Source organism: Paramormyrops kingsleyae, chromosome 1 (genome assembly GCF_048594095.1).
Source record: "Paramormyrops kingsleyae isolate MSU_618 chromosome 1, PKINGS_0.4, whole genome shotgun sequence".
NCBI classification, from domain to species: Eukaryota; Metazoa; Chordata; class Actinopteri; order Osteoglossiformes; family Mormyridae; genus Paramormyrops; species Paramormyrops kingsleyae.
Window position 1 is genome coordinate 66597193 of NC_132797.1, and position 15643 is coordinate 66612835.

General features: G+C 40.1%; 1 protein-coding gene across 6 annotated transcripts in view; it reads right to left on the reverse strand.

The window, feature by feature from the left end:
• Positions 1–15643, reverse strand: part of thsd7ba (thrombospondin, type I, domain containing 7Ba) — a 166676-nt gene that overhangs the window by 36395 nt on the left and 114638 nt on the right. For all 6 annotated transcript variants that reach the window (XM_072718076.1, XM_072718079.1, XM_072718077.1 and 3 more), the window contains 4 exons: positions 8988–9222; positions 6110–6225; positions 5269–5401; positions 4932–5035 (listed from right to left, as the gene is read on the reverse strand). In XM_072718076.1, the coding sequence (XP_072574177.1) occupies positions 4932–5035; positions 5269–5401; positions 6110–6225; positions 8988–9222 (588 nt within the window). The remainder of the gene's footprint in view (positions 1–4931; positions 5036–5268; positions 5402–6109; positions 6226–8987; positions 9223–15643) is intronic.

Consider the following 15643-nt stretch of genomic DNA (forward strand, 5'->3'; position numbering starts at 1 on the left):
CATCATTCCTGTATGGATTCACAAGAGCTGTTTGACATCATTCGACTCCTGTGCTGACATTTATAGTACAACACGCTGTAAACTGAATACGAATCAGATTAAAAGGAAGAAGGTTACAGCCATATAACTGCTTGCTGGGGAAATGATAACGGAGAATAAAACAGTACAATTCTGATACATGCATACATGACATGAATCAATAATTTTTTCTGGTAAAAGAGCACAGAAAGAAATTCAGTAACTCAACAGGCATATATGTATATATAAGCCTGAGTGCACCATCAGGCATAAGACAGCCAAGGCACAGTAACAAGGTGGAAACCACTGCTCATGAAGACCACAGTGCTGGCTACAAAAACTTCAATATCTTCTACTTCTAGACCAATGTTTTGTAAGCAGATGAGTCCAATAAGAAAGTCTTTGGTTGACAAACTTCTACTGTATTCAATCCCGCTTTGTGACTTTGACAGCAAGAACCTTATTTCATCAAACGCTGGTGGTTCTGTCACGATGCGAGAAGGCTTCGCAACTAGTCATCATTAAATGGAGCAGAAATTCACCTTTGGGTCATTTTAGAAAAAAGCAGTACTTCCAGAACTGAAATGACAGTAAAAAAATCAACATTAAAAAAAAAAATCACCGAAAGCTCCACAAGCGACAGGGATAAAGCTTTTCATAAAGCAGATGCCTTAAACCAGGGTTCTTCCAAATCCAGGCCGTGTTTTCAGTTCTCCCAGGTTGTTGTTTAATAATTACTGATTCTGATTGGTCAGAGGCTTCTCACCTGACTGACAGGTAAAGGAAGGCTGCAAAACCAGCAGTGCTCGGACCTCGAGGACCGTGAGTTGAATAACCCTGCCTTAAACCATCAACTGATATAAAACTCGATTCCTATACAATTTAGTAGATGCTTTTATCCAAAGCAACACACATTTTTTTGTTTGTTCTTTGACATTAGGGTCAGCAGGGTCAGCCAGTCCCTGGAACAATCATAAGAACAGTCAGCTCATCAAGCTCGTTTGGGGAGAACTTAACTAATAGCTCAGAGTTGTTAAAATCTTATCCAGCTCTGATTTAAAGGAACCCAGGGTTTCAGCTTGCACTACACTAGCAGGAAAACTATTCCATACTCTAACTACACGCTGTGTAAAGAAGTGCTTTCTCAAATTCAATTTTAAATGTTCTCCCGCTAATTTCCACCTATGGCCACGAGTTCTAGTATTTAAACTAATATTAAAATAGCCATTTGGCTGAACAGCATTGAGACCTCTTAGAATCTTATATACTTGGATCATGTGCCCCCTTAATCTCCTTTGCGCGAGGCTGAGCAGATTCAGCTCAGCTAACCTCTCCTCATAAGACATTCCCCTAAGACCAGGAATCATTCTTGTAGCCCTACGTTGAACTTTTTCCAAGGCAGCAATGTCCTTTTTAAGGTATGGTGACCAAACCTGCACACAATATTCTAGGTGGGGTCTTACCAAGGAATTGTATAATCGTACCATCACCTCCCTTGACTTAAACTCCACACACCTAGAGATGTAACCCAACATCCTATTGGCCTTTTTAATTGCTTTCCCACACCGGCGAGAGTGGGACATGGAAGCATCAACATAAACACCGAGGTCTTTCTCATAATCAGCTACCTTTATTTCAGTGGAAGCCATAAAATATCTGTACTTCATGTTTCTGCTCCCTGCATGGATTACCTTACATTTATCTACGTTAAATTTCATCTGCCAGGTATCAGTCCAGTCACTAATTAAATCAAGATTCCATTGTAACCTCTGTGCTGCTAATTTAGTAATCAAGGGGTTAAGGGTCTTTCTCAATGGCCCAACAGTGAAATCACTGTTGACAATGGGCTTTGAACTGGAGACATGGGCACAGCATCCTAATCCATCAACCCAATTTCTGACCCATTAATACTGTGGATTAAAGATCAGTCAGATCCAAACATACTGCTCAGCGTGGCATTCACCCACAATGGTAATGCAAGACTTACCTGAGTGGGACACAGAGTCACTAACAAATCCTCAGATTCAACAGCCGAGGACAGAGTACTACAGTAGGCAAGTCTACTGCTGAACATTCTCAGTTTCTCAGAACACTATTACATCCAGAGTCAAAAACTGCATCATTACTAAGATATGCGAGCTGCATTTACAGGATCAGCTATTAAATATATAGGGTCAATGTTTCTATATACAGAAAAAAAGGGTGCTTGTGAAAAGTTGCAGATCTGCTCAAAGAACATTTTATCGCCCCTGCTGCACGCTTGCTATCTTGCAGCTAACGAGGCCCTTTCAGGCCACACTCAATGAACAATGCCTCCCCAACTGCCTGCTTTGCCGAGCCACTGCTCTCGTTGGTTCATTTACTGCAATTTACAGCATCTCCATTTTAGACAGCAATTTATTCACTATTACGCTGATGCAGCAACTCCCAGCCTGCTAATTTACATCCCCACGAAAGTTCTTACACACAAGCTCAATAAAACACAATCAAATTAAACCAGTGAGAAAGTGATTCTCTGTGTTTCTCCAGGAAATATAATACACATTTAAGCATGGACTGCAGATTTTACACCTGATTAATTCTTTGCACATGTGGCATTCTTTGTTAGGGCAGTTCAGATTTCATAAATTTAACGTAAACCAAATCAATGGGTGAAATGCTAACACAGAATACAGAGCAGCAGAGAGATTTTTTTTTTATCACATGATATTTTACCATGGTTATTTTTATCAAGGACAATGATCCTTTGAAATAAATAAATTCTGTAATGGCAGACCTTGTGTGAAATGAATGCTAAGGACTACAGATCCAATGGAGTTTTCAGAATAATGAATAGGAAATTGGAAGCTTTGATTGGTTCAAAATTTTCGTAGCATTTCACGACTCAGATGGTTTCATATCTCCAGGAACATGATAGTACAAACTGATGTGGATGAAAAGAAAAAAAAAATCTTGTTTGCCAAGTTCCAAAAGCCAACAGCCTGGCTTATTAAACATTACAGTTACTCAGCTGGCTTTGAAATCATCAATCAATATATCTATTCATCCATTTTCCAAGTGCTTATACAGTGGTCAGTTAGAATAAACAGCAGAATAAAATTCTTTTTGGTTCTCTTTAAACAGTTTTGATTAAATGTGTTACCCAGTGGTTAATGATCTGATGATGTGGACTAATTCTTTTTCACAATATATTAATAAGGATCCATTTAAACTTTTCTCCTGTATTCAAAAATTGTAGCTCGTAATTTAACACGTTTACCTTATTTTAATTAAAATTGCATCAAAGGTTAACAAGTGGATCAAGTCAGTTTGTATGAAGTGTGCTTGAATTTACTGAAACCAGAATGAACGTAACACTGCTACATAACAACATTTTCAATCCCTACCATAAAAAACAGAGAAACAAGAGAAAGAATATTCTTGTTATGTTTAACTCAGACATTCATTTAAAATGTGACAGGTATGTATGCACTTATATAGGAGGGCATGTCATTTAATGCAGTGAGTAAAAACCAGATCTTGCCCAGTTGATTCTAGGAAGCAGAAGTAAAATATTCTCCCGGGATCTGCTACATGACTAAAAAACCTGTTCCAAGTAATGTGTAATGAAATTCTTGCATTGTTCTGATATAAAATATTTCCCACTCAGTTTCCATTAGAAACCTCCCATTACTTAATACAGTGTTAAAGGTAAAACAATTAGCTGGGCTTTCTTCTCAACTGTCTCTCGGGAATTTTTATACTTACAGTAGGTCGCAAACCTTTTCATTCACCTTTAGTCAAGAACATTCTCTAACCTGTCTTTATATGGTAACCCTTAATGACAAGGCGTCGTTCTTTGTTACTCTTCAGAGAACAATATACATACTAAAACAAAGTAACAGGAGCTGAACGCAGGATTGTATGAGAGGTAGAGCTTACGGGGGAGCTTCAGTTAAATTCCTTATTTTCTTTAGTCTTAAATTGCATCCAAATTACATTTTACTATTATTAAGTCAGAATCATCTTGCAAGTTATTTGCATTCTGTGTATGCTAGACAACCTATTTTTGAATAAACTATAAATAAACCAATTTTTTTAATATTCCAGAATCAATTGTATTTTTGCAGATTAAAAAGAGTAATTGGCCCCAATACAGAACCTTGCAGTACTCCACTGACCATACCCTCCCAGCTAGAGGTGATTCCTTCAAAATCAAAACACTGCCTTTACAACTAATTTTGCTCCCATCAAGTACAATGCTTTTGATTGCAATTTAAAAAAAATAGGATTATGCCCTCTACATGGAGATTCACCAAATCCCCTGTTAGAGATGATTTTTCGGTCTGAAATCCATGGTTACCGTTTAACCAGTAAGTCATTATAGACTGAACTATAATCTCCAACTTTAGTACCCATGACCATGACCAGCATAAGCGCTTAGAAGAGGGACAGACAAATTACTTCAGAAGTAATAAAAGTGAATGTGTCTGAAGTTGTCAGGACTGGCTCTGTTTCTACTTGATACTATTACAACATATATCATGTTATTAATAAAATCACAAGAGGCCAATCAATCACAACTCATCATGATCCGAATAGCTGGGGGAATATGATCATGATACAGAGATTTGCTAATTTTATGATTAAATAAACCCTTCAGCATGTCACATTACAAAATATAAATATTAGACTGGGCAGATAGGGGAACGCCAACAATCATATTGGCATTTTGCAAATGTTCTTTTTAGAAAACAGCTGTGCCAAATATTCATTTTAATCCCTAAAACATGCCTGCTTTGTTTTGCAGCCTCAAAGCATCAACTTCTGCAGGGTACGGCTGTGATTCTGAAAAGGTTTTAATATTGTCTTTGTGTTGTACATGGGACATTGCAAGCTTGGCAAATGGTCAAAACGGAGTTGGTGACTCTCACCTCTGACCTCCAGACCTTGGCTACATGATTCCTCGGTGCCTGCTGTTCGATGTTGGACTGTGTCAGGCACAAGAGTACACTCCTGCCATCTGTGAGTCTTCCACCTTTGAGGATAACCAGAGAAAACAAACTTACACAGAACAAACAAAGTGTGATACACGGGATGCCCAACATTGCATCAAAAATCCCAGTCTTTACAAATTTCTACACATGATTTTTTGGTGACTACATTATGCAAATCACCCCAAGCGCAGAAATTCAAACTTGATAGGATTCATCAACTGAAATAGAATTTTCTCTATTACTAAAAGTAATCAATAGTCTTGCATTTCTTTACCTGTAGGTTGGGCAAGCAGGGAATGAATCACACTCTCTCTCCTCGTAAAGAGTATTGGGACATTCAGTTCCCCCATTAGCTGGTCTCTGGATGATAATTCTGTATCTCGACTGGGTGGCTGTACTTTCATTGACTGGCAAGTCAGAAATCAAGTAAAACAAAGAAGCAGAACCTTATATTGTGTGACAATATGAATGCGGTCTTAGAATAAGAATAATTACTAGGTTTCCAAAGCAAAGAACACAATACTTTTGGTTTATAATACAAACCGAAACAACAGATTTTATTTTCCCAGTTCCAAGTGTTGAGGATTTTTAGGTGCAACATCTGTGGTGGTCTAGACCTTGCACATATTTTACCATAACACAATCTGTGAGGATTTCTTATTTCATCCTTTTTAAGACCTTCACTATTATTATAAAAATGATAAATAGATAAAAATATTGACCATTTTAGTGAGAATAGGATAAAGACACTTTTTGACCGTTTTTTGCCATGTCAGTGAGAGTGAGTGACTGCCTGTTGAGTGGCTGAGTGTGACACGGTTGGACACGGCCGGTCCCCTTCGGCTCTGTTTTGGCTGATGGAGAATGCTGGTGAAATGAGTCAACACTAAATGGTGATTGGGTTGTATGTCAACCGTCACCTCTAGTCGTGCAGGTGTGTCCCAGCACTAATTTTCACAATTGACAGGAACAAATCATTTGTTAGCCTTGCTTGATGCTAGTGTTTCCAGTCGGCTTGGCGTGTACTCAGTTTAAGATAATAGCTAAATGACAGCACCAGCTCTTCTCGGGCTAATGCAGTGATTATTAGCTTTGGAGCTTTTCAGCAGCATTACCTGGGAGGCAGGTGGAGGGACACTGGGTCCATTCACTAAACGGTGTTACAATACAGTCTTTCTTGCAGGGCAGTAAACAGGGCCGGAGACTGTCTGGCCTGGAGGACTCAGGACACCTGCAACAGAAGTAGGGGCTGTTCTTAACTCTCAAATTAGAACATAATCAGCCTGTTTTACAGACACACACACTGCCTAGTGCACAGCATAACTACCAATGTGAAATGTATCTATTAGACCAAGCGCTGTGCTGTTGTAGTACATGTTAAGCAATCAGGCCAATGAGTGCCTGCCAGGAAAATGATGAGAGCAGCAGACTGAAATGCTGGAGACTGGGAACTCATGGAAAAAACCAATTAATGTCCACCCCCTTGGCTGCTCACTAAACCTGGAAGTGTGTTGAGCCATTTAAAAATCTCTTCCCATAATGCACTGGTTGGAGTGCTACCAATGCTGGGCAACAATCCTTTTCGGAGACACAGACTAAGATTAAGATGATAGTACTGTTGCAATAATGCAGAGGAACCTTTCAGGAAAGGTTTATTGTTTTTCAGATATTATAGTGCAAAACATCAGTTACAACTTAGAAACAAATAATTGAAAAAAAAAAAAGTAAAAAAAAAGTCTTTCATGATACTGTACCTCTGAGAGCCAGAGAGAGAGACAACTTCTTAAACTAATGTGCATTCACTGGAGAGTGAAATGTAGTAAAGATTGAAAAATTGTTCGAAAGTCGGCAGTTTAGGGAACACATAATGCAAACTGCCCGTGGACAGTAAAATCCACTAATCAGGCCTTATTTGGTGCAGAGTAACAGCAGAATGCAGAAAAGAAATGAAAACTATGCACTGTCTTCTGTTTGCTCACCTGACAGAATCTGTCCCTATAATATAAATGAGAACATTTGCAAATGGTATCTCCAAATAATGTTTGTTGATTTTGTATTATCTTAGCGACAGTTAATTGAAAAAGAAATGTGTTAAGCAGGCTAAATTCCTGAGCATGGCACCATTAGTCACAGTCATTTCCCTCAAATTAATCCATCCATCTTGCCACCGCTTATCCAGTTAGGGTCACGTGGGGGGGGGGCATGGGGGCAGCACAGGGCACGAGGCAGGGACATGTCACGGACAGGATGCCAGTCCATCGCAGGGCACGCACACAAAGCATATACTACCAGCATATCAGAAATGTCAACTAACGCAACCATATGTGAGTGGACTGTGGGAGGACACCAGAGCAACAGAGAGAGAGAGAGAGAGAGGGAGCGAGAGAGAGAATACGCAAACTCCACACAGCAGAGCAGAAGCAGGATTCAAACTCCCAACCCCGGAGGCAAGAGACATTAGAGCTACCCACTGAGACACTGTGCACTGTGCCCTGCCTCAAACTAATATTAATCTTAATACGCAATTATACACATAGTACATAAAAGCTTTGATCAACACATGAGTGTATACACCCAATTTGTACTGGTTACAATTTTAGTCACTTGATACTGTATGTATTCCCATTTTATACGATCATAGATATTTGAGTGCGTAAACAAAGTCAGATAGAACTATGCTTTGAAAGCAAAATGATGAAATATCTGCTGGCACAGAGGAACTATGAGCTGATGGGCTCCAAAGGTCAGAGGAAGCTTCAAATGAAAGTGCTAAGAGACCATGTGTGAAGCTTTGCTCACCTTTTAAAACAAAGAGGATAACAGTCAATGGCTACTGTCACTTATTTTCTATGTTTTGGTGCCTCGGTGATCAAGTGAATTAAAAGCATGGTACCAGTTGGTGAATTTTATGTATTCTTCCATAGGTACAGTGACAGACAGTACTTTGCATTTATATTATGCAGTTAGCTTTATATATAAAAACACTCCCTCCCAGCGCAAAACAATGATGCATTTTGAAGTGTCTGTCAGAAATGAAAGCTCATTATTACAGCTTATTAAATTTGCTTTAAATCTGCAAATGGACCATTGAAATGAGTCCCAGGTACCAGCAAAAAGCTGAAAAACATTTTATTATCTCTTCCTGGAAGCATGAACAATAAATACAAAATAAATGAAGAATATTAAAAAAGGAACAATGAACACCCTGCAAGAATACATGCAAAGGTGTTCAATAAACAAACTATATTAATATTATTATAATATTGTATGAAATTTTGACAGATATAATTTTGAAAAGCTTGAGGACTTGAGTAATAGGCTGCGTAATAAATGGAACTATTCATTCTAACATATTCATTTATATTATGCAGAAATACAACAATTTAATAAGTGAGCAAGGTAATAAAGTATAAAAAATCCCTAAAGTAAAACAGCGGCAAGGCACTTCTCAGGAATCAGTTGTGGGTGATTAATTTATAAAGTAAATGTCAGAGTTTTAAAGAAATATGATGTGTGGTAAGTTGTTAATTAAAAATCTTGCTGAACTGGGCTTGAGAGATGAGTTTAAGATTGTTTGCATGCTTCCAGAGTGCACTGGCATGTTGGAGCCATGATGATGTCATAATTTTTGAAATAAGGCAAAAATCAGGAATGTCTAATAATGTTTAGAGACTACTATAAATACAACCAGTGGTCAACCTGTGTAGAAGAACCACAAACTAATAAATAGAAGTATGTTCTTTTAGAGATACCTCCCTCTCAAAAAGCATATTAGCAAAAAAGCTGTCATTTCAGCGAGTCAACAAACTAATTGTGGGTGGTGTAAACCAGGTATCCGTGGGACTGTCCATCTATTCTTTTTTTGGCTTTAAATGCAAAACGTTGCAGATATTAAGAGGAAAAACAAAACAAAAAAGTGTCATGGTTTTACAATTTCACGTTATAAATAAATTAGACTTTCAAAAAATGTAAAATTTTTAGACAGCATGTTACCTCTTGGCAATCACCAGGCCGCTGGTCATCTTCATGCAGGACACCTTGCGAGTCTGCATCCCCACAGCACAGGTGGGCTGCCCGTTGTAGCTGCTGGTGGCGTTGAAACTGGTCATGGAGGAGTCTTCCATGCAGGGGCCCCATGGAGAAGCCTCCCAGTAAAATACCATGCATGGGTGCTCGTTACAAGAGCGCCACTCCTCCAGAGAAGCAGCTGCAGGGCAGGGTCTCCCACCTACGTCAAAAACAAAGTCTCAGACAGCAAGACACCCAGGCACACGCCCCCTCATTTTCTCATAGCATTTAATGACATTTGGGTTCTTCCATAGATTATCACTGACATTCTCCTTGACAATACAAAGCTTGTCCTGGAAATTCTCCCCAATATCTATTCATACAATTCTGTTGTTTTGCACTTACCTATAAACAAGTGGCTTTGTTCACACAAAAAGCCTAATTGCTCACCTTGAGGAAGACCAATGGAATTTCCTTGATGGGAAAATTGGTGACATCAAGTGCCTCTTTCGTTCATAAACTATATAATTGCCGGTGTGTTCTTTGTAGTTGCTAATTAAACTAATTATTCAAACTATGTGCGTCCCTGACATCTCCCTGACACTCCACCGACACAGACTCTGCTAAATATTTTAGTATGCACTGTGCCAAAAAAAAGAAAGAAAAGAGACCACAGACAGAGTGAATATTAATAGGGAACTGCTGCGTTAATAACATTCGACTGGCCTGTGAAAAATGTCTGATTTCAAAAAAGCCATTTCCATGCAGCACAAATGTGTCGACAGTTAAAGCAGGAAGTAACTTTGAGTGGGGGGGCGGGGGGAGGGGGGGATTGGGGTCCCCAGGCTGTATCGTATTTTTTTCCCTTTAATTACACTGCCGTTCACACGATCAGAATCAAACCGCACGTGATTTATGTCAGAACTTCTGAGTCAATCGCAGGATAATTCAAAGCCCCTATATTGGATTTGAAGGAGCCGCACTTCCTTAGATAACGCTCTCCACGATGGCAGGGACCACAGCGTAGGTGAAATCCAAAAACCCACTGATTTAATGTTTCCGTAATAACGTTTGCTTAGCGGGATTTGCTCAATGTCATATATTTTAAAGGGACTAATTGGCAATTATTGCTAAGCCTTATGCGTCTGTGGGAACAGCTGCTGAATCTATTCAGTGCTGATGTCTAACATGGTGTCCTTGCCCACGCAGGGCTGCGAATTTCCTGCCTTGAATGTTTTGCAATAAATTTTTTCCAGGACTGTCCTGGACTATAAGTGAACACTTGTTATATACACTGACAAGTTACGACTGCCTAGGTTTTAAAAAAAAAAAAGAAAAAAAAAAACTGTATAAATTTGATTAACTGCAAGGCTGCTGCAAGATTTTCATAGGCCTAAATGTATATCACATCAATACTTCATGTGAGGGCTTCCTGATTGGGGAAACTAAATCCAAGAGGGGATTTGTGGCCGACTCGTGTTCCGCTTATGTTCCAAAGGAAAAAAATAAACTTCTTCCATTTTAAACGTTTATTAAACTATAAACATAAATCAAAAATAAACAAAAAAGTCCAACGTTTCGGCATATTACAACAATGAACTTCCACTGTTTAAACATGGTTTAACACGATCCAAACACAGTCAGAAAAATGTGAACCTCCACCGTTCATCCCAAAGCCAAATGCCCCTCCTCCCCTCCCCCTTTACGGTTGTTAACGTTATGACTATAGCATATGCAGTGACTATAGCACATGCAGTGACTATACCACACGTAGTGACTATACCACTTGCAGTGACTATACCACACGTAGTGACTATACCACATGCAGTGACTATACCACACGTAGTGACTATACCACATGCAGTGACTATGCCACTTCCTTAAAATAACAGGCATCAAATTAGACACATAAACCTCTAGGAGGCATTTGGCTCCTACATTACCGACCCCTTATTGTTTTAATAATCTTAGAGCTTTACCACCTGCCCTTTCTGAGTCCCAAAGGAGACAAATCTTTGTAATGGGTCTATCCAAGATGTTCATTGTTCTCATTTGAACTCTTCTAAGAAGTCCCTTCTTGTCTGCAAATGACTCCCATAATCCATTAGTTTCTGGCCGCACAGTCATCCCCCAGAAGAACAATATCTCCTTCTGCACAATTTCTTGAGACTGTGGGCCACCACTGACGCTCCTGAAATTGAGGCAGGTATTCTTTAGTCCATCTCTTCCAGAATAAGTCAGATATATGCGTATATTGTACTTGTCTCCAACTACGTCGTGAGTAGAGGTCATCCTTGTCAAACAGCCCTGGCGTTAATGATAGTTTCACTTTCAGCAATAAGAGATGATTAGGTGTTGGTGCCTCCAAATCGTTGGGCCCTGATGAAGCAAATACTGATATTTTGAGGTGTTCCAGTCAGCAATGGCTTCCTTTAGTTCACAGTTAGCACCAACAAAATTCATCCTGTTATCCGAATGAATCTCTCTTATCCTCGACATGCTATGAAACAATATATTGCATTTATGCACGAGTCTGTGTCCAATGATGAAGCCAGGTCGATGTGCACTGAATAAATCTGCATAAATCACCAAGCATAAATCACCTTTTAACAAGGTTTCTTCCACGTTTCACCTCAAATGGGCCGAAATTATCTACACCAACTCTGGTGAAGGGAGGATCGTCCAGGATTACTCGATCTTGCGGAAGATCAGCCATTATTTATTTCTCAACCATTCAATGTAAGTGACAACATGTCACACACCTTGAGAGGACCTTCGAATAACAGCATTGGCACTAGGGATCTAAAATGTCTGTTGCAATTCAGAGAGCTTATAGTTGCGACCTCAATGCCCAGTTTTCTCATGTATCTGCTGGAGAATTAGATTAACAGCATTTAAGTTCTTAGACAAAATGATAAGCTGCTAACTATTCTCTGGCATAGCTGCCCAACATAGCCTTCCACTAACAACAAACCATCTTGAAGCACAGGGTTCAGTTTATACAAGTGGCTATAGCACTTCACATTCGGCCCTTCAAGAAGAGCTGAAATCTCATCAACGTACTTGATGAGAATTTGATTATGTCAAGCTCTGCTTTGTCAAGGTCTTGTACTGAAATAGATGTAGGCTTGAGTTAGATTCTCTTCCACCTTTGTGACATTCACTGTAACTCTTTTTATGTCAGGATCGTTCAACGTGAGTTTTGCATTAGTCACTGGAATCTCTGGCCAGCACTCTACTGAGCTAGAAAGGAAATCTGGACCCGACACCCAAGATGTGTTCTTCGTGAAATCCTCCACCTTTTGTTCTCTAGATGTGCAGTCAGCTGAATTCTAGCTTGAACTGAGATGTCTCCACTGTTCTACATCAGAGTCTTTCAGGGTTGCAGAAACTATGTTCGCTATAAGCGTACAGAAACGTGCCGTCTCATTCTGGATATACTTGAGTACCACCTTACTGTCAGTCCAAAAAATCAATTCTTCTGGATCTAGCTGTAGCTCTCTTCTCAGCACACCATCCATTTTCATGGCTACTGTTGCATCAGTCAGCTCTATATGGGGAATGGTAGGTTGCCTTAGAGGGGCCACTCTACATTTGCCCATTATAAAGGCAGAATGGGTCTTGTTATTCATGTTCTGCAAGTGAAGATAACTAACTGATCTATATGCCTCTTCACTAGTGTCAGCAAAATGATGTAATTGCTCAAATACACAGTCTCTGAACCCTTCAGGTTTAAAACGTTGCTGAAAAGTGTTCTAATGTAGGGAGACCAGCTAACCAGTCACACCACCGCTTCTTGATATGCTCTGGTACAGTAAGTCGTCATCCCATCCAATCCACAGCCTGCATAGGTCTTGCAGTATCACCTTTGCTGGTAAGACTACAGGTGCTAGAATGCCTAATGGATCATAAATTGAACCACCAACTGAAAGAAGCCCTCTTCTTGTTAAAGGACGATCATTGATGGTGATCTAATTTAAATGCATCTGACTCAACACACCAGTTGAAACCAAGAGTTCTCTCCAGAGGAAGTTTATACTGATTCAGATCCAAGGTTTTCATCTCTCCTGCCAGATCAGCCTTTGGGATAGACTCAAGTACTTTGTGGCTGTTGCTTACCCATTTGTGGAGACTGAAACCTCCTCTGGAATAGAGTTCAATAAAATCTTGACATGTCAGTATAGCGTCCACATAAAAATTTTGTAATACTGTTTGTACTACTTCAGTGTTTCCCCAGCATTCTCCACTATGATCATCAGCGTAATTTCCTAGGGTGAAACTGGCACAGCTAAGTGAAGACAGACCCAAGTGAACCTACAGTCATTTTGTGTTCTTGGCTTGGTTGTAATCACCACCTGTCCACCATAGAAATCTGAGTAAATTAGAGTCCTCGTCAGGTACTTTGACCTTGTGGAACACTGCTTCTCCATCTGCCATGATCACAACGGGTTCTTGTCTGAATCGAATTACAACACCAATTAAGCTGCTGGTCAGGTCCGGACCTTGCAGAAGTTGTTTGTTCAAGGATGTGTCCTGATAGAATCATGCACATGGTGCGGTATATACTATACTTGCCCTTCCTTGTGTGCCAACTCTTTAATGGATAATTGCACTGCATAGTACTTTTGAATAAGGTCTTCCATGAAGGCTGTGTATTCTTGCATAAAGCAGACATTCCTGATGAATTTCCGCCGTAAGTTATGTGCTTGATGTTCAGCAATCTTGCAGTTATTTGACATGTTGACCATTTTGTTCTTTAAAGGTAAACATATAGTGTAGTGGCCATCGACTAGTTTGACTGATTCCACGACCATGTCCTTGTCTTCTCTTGACATTTGTACTTTATGATGTTTTCCTCCCTCCTTGAACTGCTTGAACTACTGAAGCCACAAATTCTCTATACAGGCCACCAGTATATGGTTTACCACCCTCAATGTTGGGCTTCTCATATCTGTGCCACCACAGGCTTTCATTAAAGGCCCATTTACAGTCCAACCTAGTTCAGTTCTTACAGCATATGGTCCATCGCTGACACTGCTCGCCACCTTCCATGGCTCCACAGCCTTAGGTACATTTGCACCAATAAGCAATCTTAAATCACCTCCATTTTGAGGGTTGATTTACTTCTTTAAGGTAAGGCCACTTTTCGAGGTCCTTCTGTCATGGTATATTTACTTTACCTAGAGGTATTGACCTTTGCATGAAGGCATTTGGAAGTTCAATGAACTCATCACCTGAAAAACTGCTGAACTTCAAGCCAGACACCACATAAGTGCTAACTAGTTTCTCCTCGTTCATGGTCCTCAGCAGAATGTCTATCTTCCTCCCGCTGATTTTCAACTTATTCATTAATGCCATGTACAAAACATGGCAGAGCTCCCAGGGTCCAGAGCTCCCAGGGTCCAGAAAGGCATAAGCCAGCACCACCACATTACCCTTCTTAGCCTTTACTTGGACAGCAACTATTGTGCAGTTGACTTCTCCAGCCCCAATAAGCTCACAACGCTCTGCACAGACTACTGCACTCAGAACCTTTTGACCCTCACGGTCATCAGTCTTCTCTGGATCAGCAAACATAGCCCATTTCTTGATGTGCAGCAATGTAGGATGAGTTAAAGGACACATCGGACAGCTTGCCTTTTCCTTGCTCACGTGTCCATGCTTCGAGCAGCTAAAACACAGTCCTTTGCTCTTTGTGTGACCTGGCTTTAAGCTTACTACAGGACTCTATAGCGTGTTCACCTTTACAAAAGTGACACATCTTTATCACAGGTGCACTGGAATTCACGTGCTCCATTTGCACTGTGGCTTCCATTTGACTGCCCAATGGTGTGGCACTTGTGGTGAATGACTTCTTGATTCCACCTCTTTTCTGAGCTTTGTGATTGGCTTGTTTAATTGTGGCTCCTTTAGCAGCTGTGCGATCCTTTATGTCACCAAAGACTGGGTGAAGTGCTATTTTGGCCTGTTTGTTATGAACTCAACCAGATCTTTAAATTAGACTCTCTCATCACGTTGTTCCTGTAGGCTGCACACAACAGCTCTCCACTTTTCACAGAGCTTGTATGGAAGCTTTGCGGCAATAGTGTTCATGTTTATTACATTATCCAGTTCTTCCATGTACTGTAACTCACTTCGGTCATAGTGTTACAGCACGCTGTTAAAAAGAGTGAGAAGGCATTTAAAGCTTCTCCATCCTCCGGCTTAATAGGTGTCCAGCTCAAGACCTTACTCATGTAAGCTCCAGCAATCTTACAATCATTCTCAAAATGCTCTTTGAGTAGCTGTTTGGCTCTGTGATAACCTGCATGCGATGTTATATACAGACAACTTTGTAGTAGCTCTTTAGACTGACCACTAGTAAACTGCTCTAAAAAATCAAGACGATCTTTAAAGCTCTTGGCGCGGGATTCTACTCCATGCTCCAAGGCTCTTATGAATATATTGTAATCTAGAGGATCACCACTGAAAATAGGGATGCCTAACGGCAGCAAATTCTTTATTCTTTGCTGCTTCACGATTATCTCGGTAATGTTATTCTGGCGTGCCATGACACTACAGAGCATTTCTACTGCATCTATAGACTGATGTACTCCAGTGGGCTGGAGGTGAAATGGCTTAGATTCTTTATTTCCACTTTT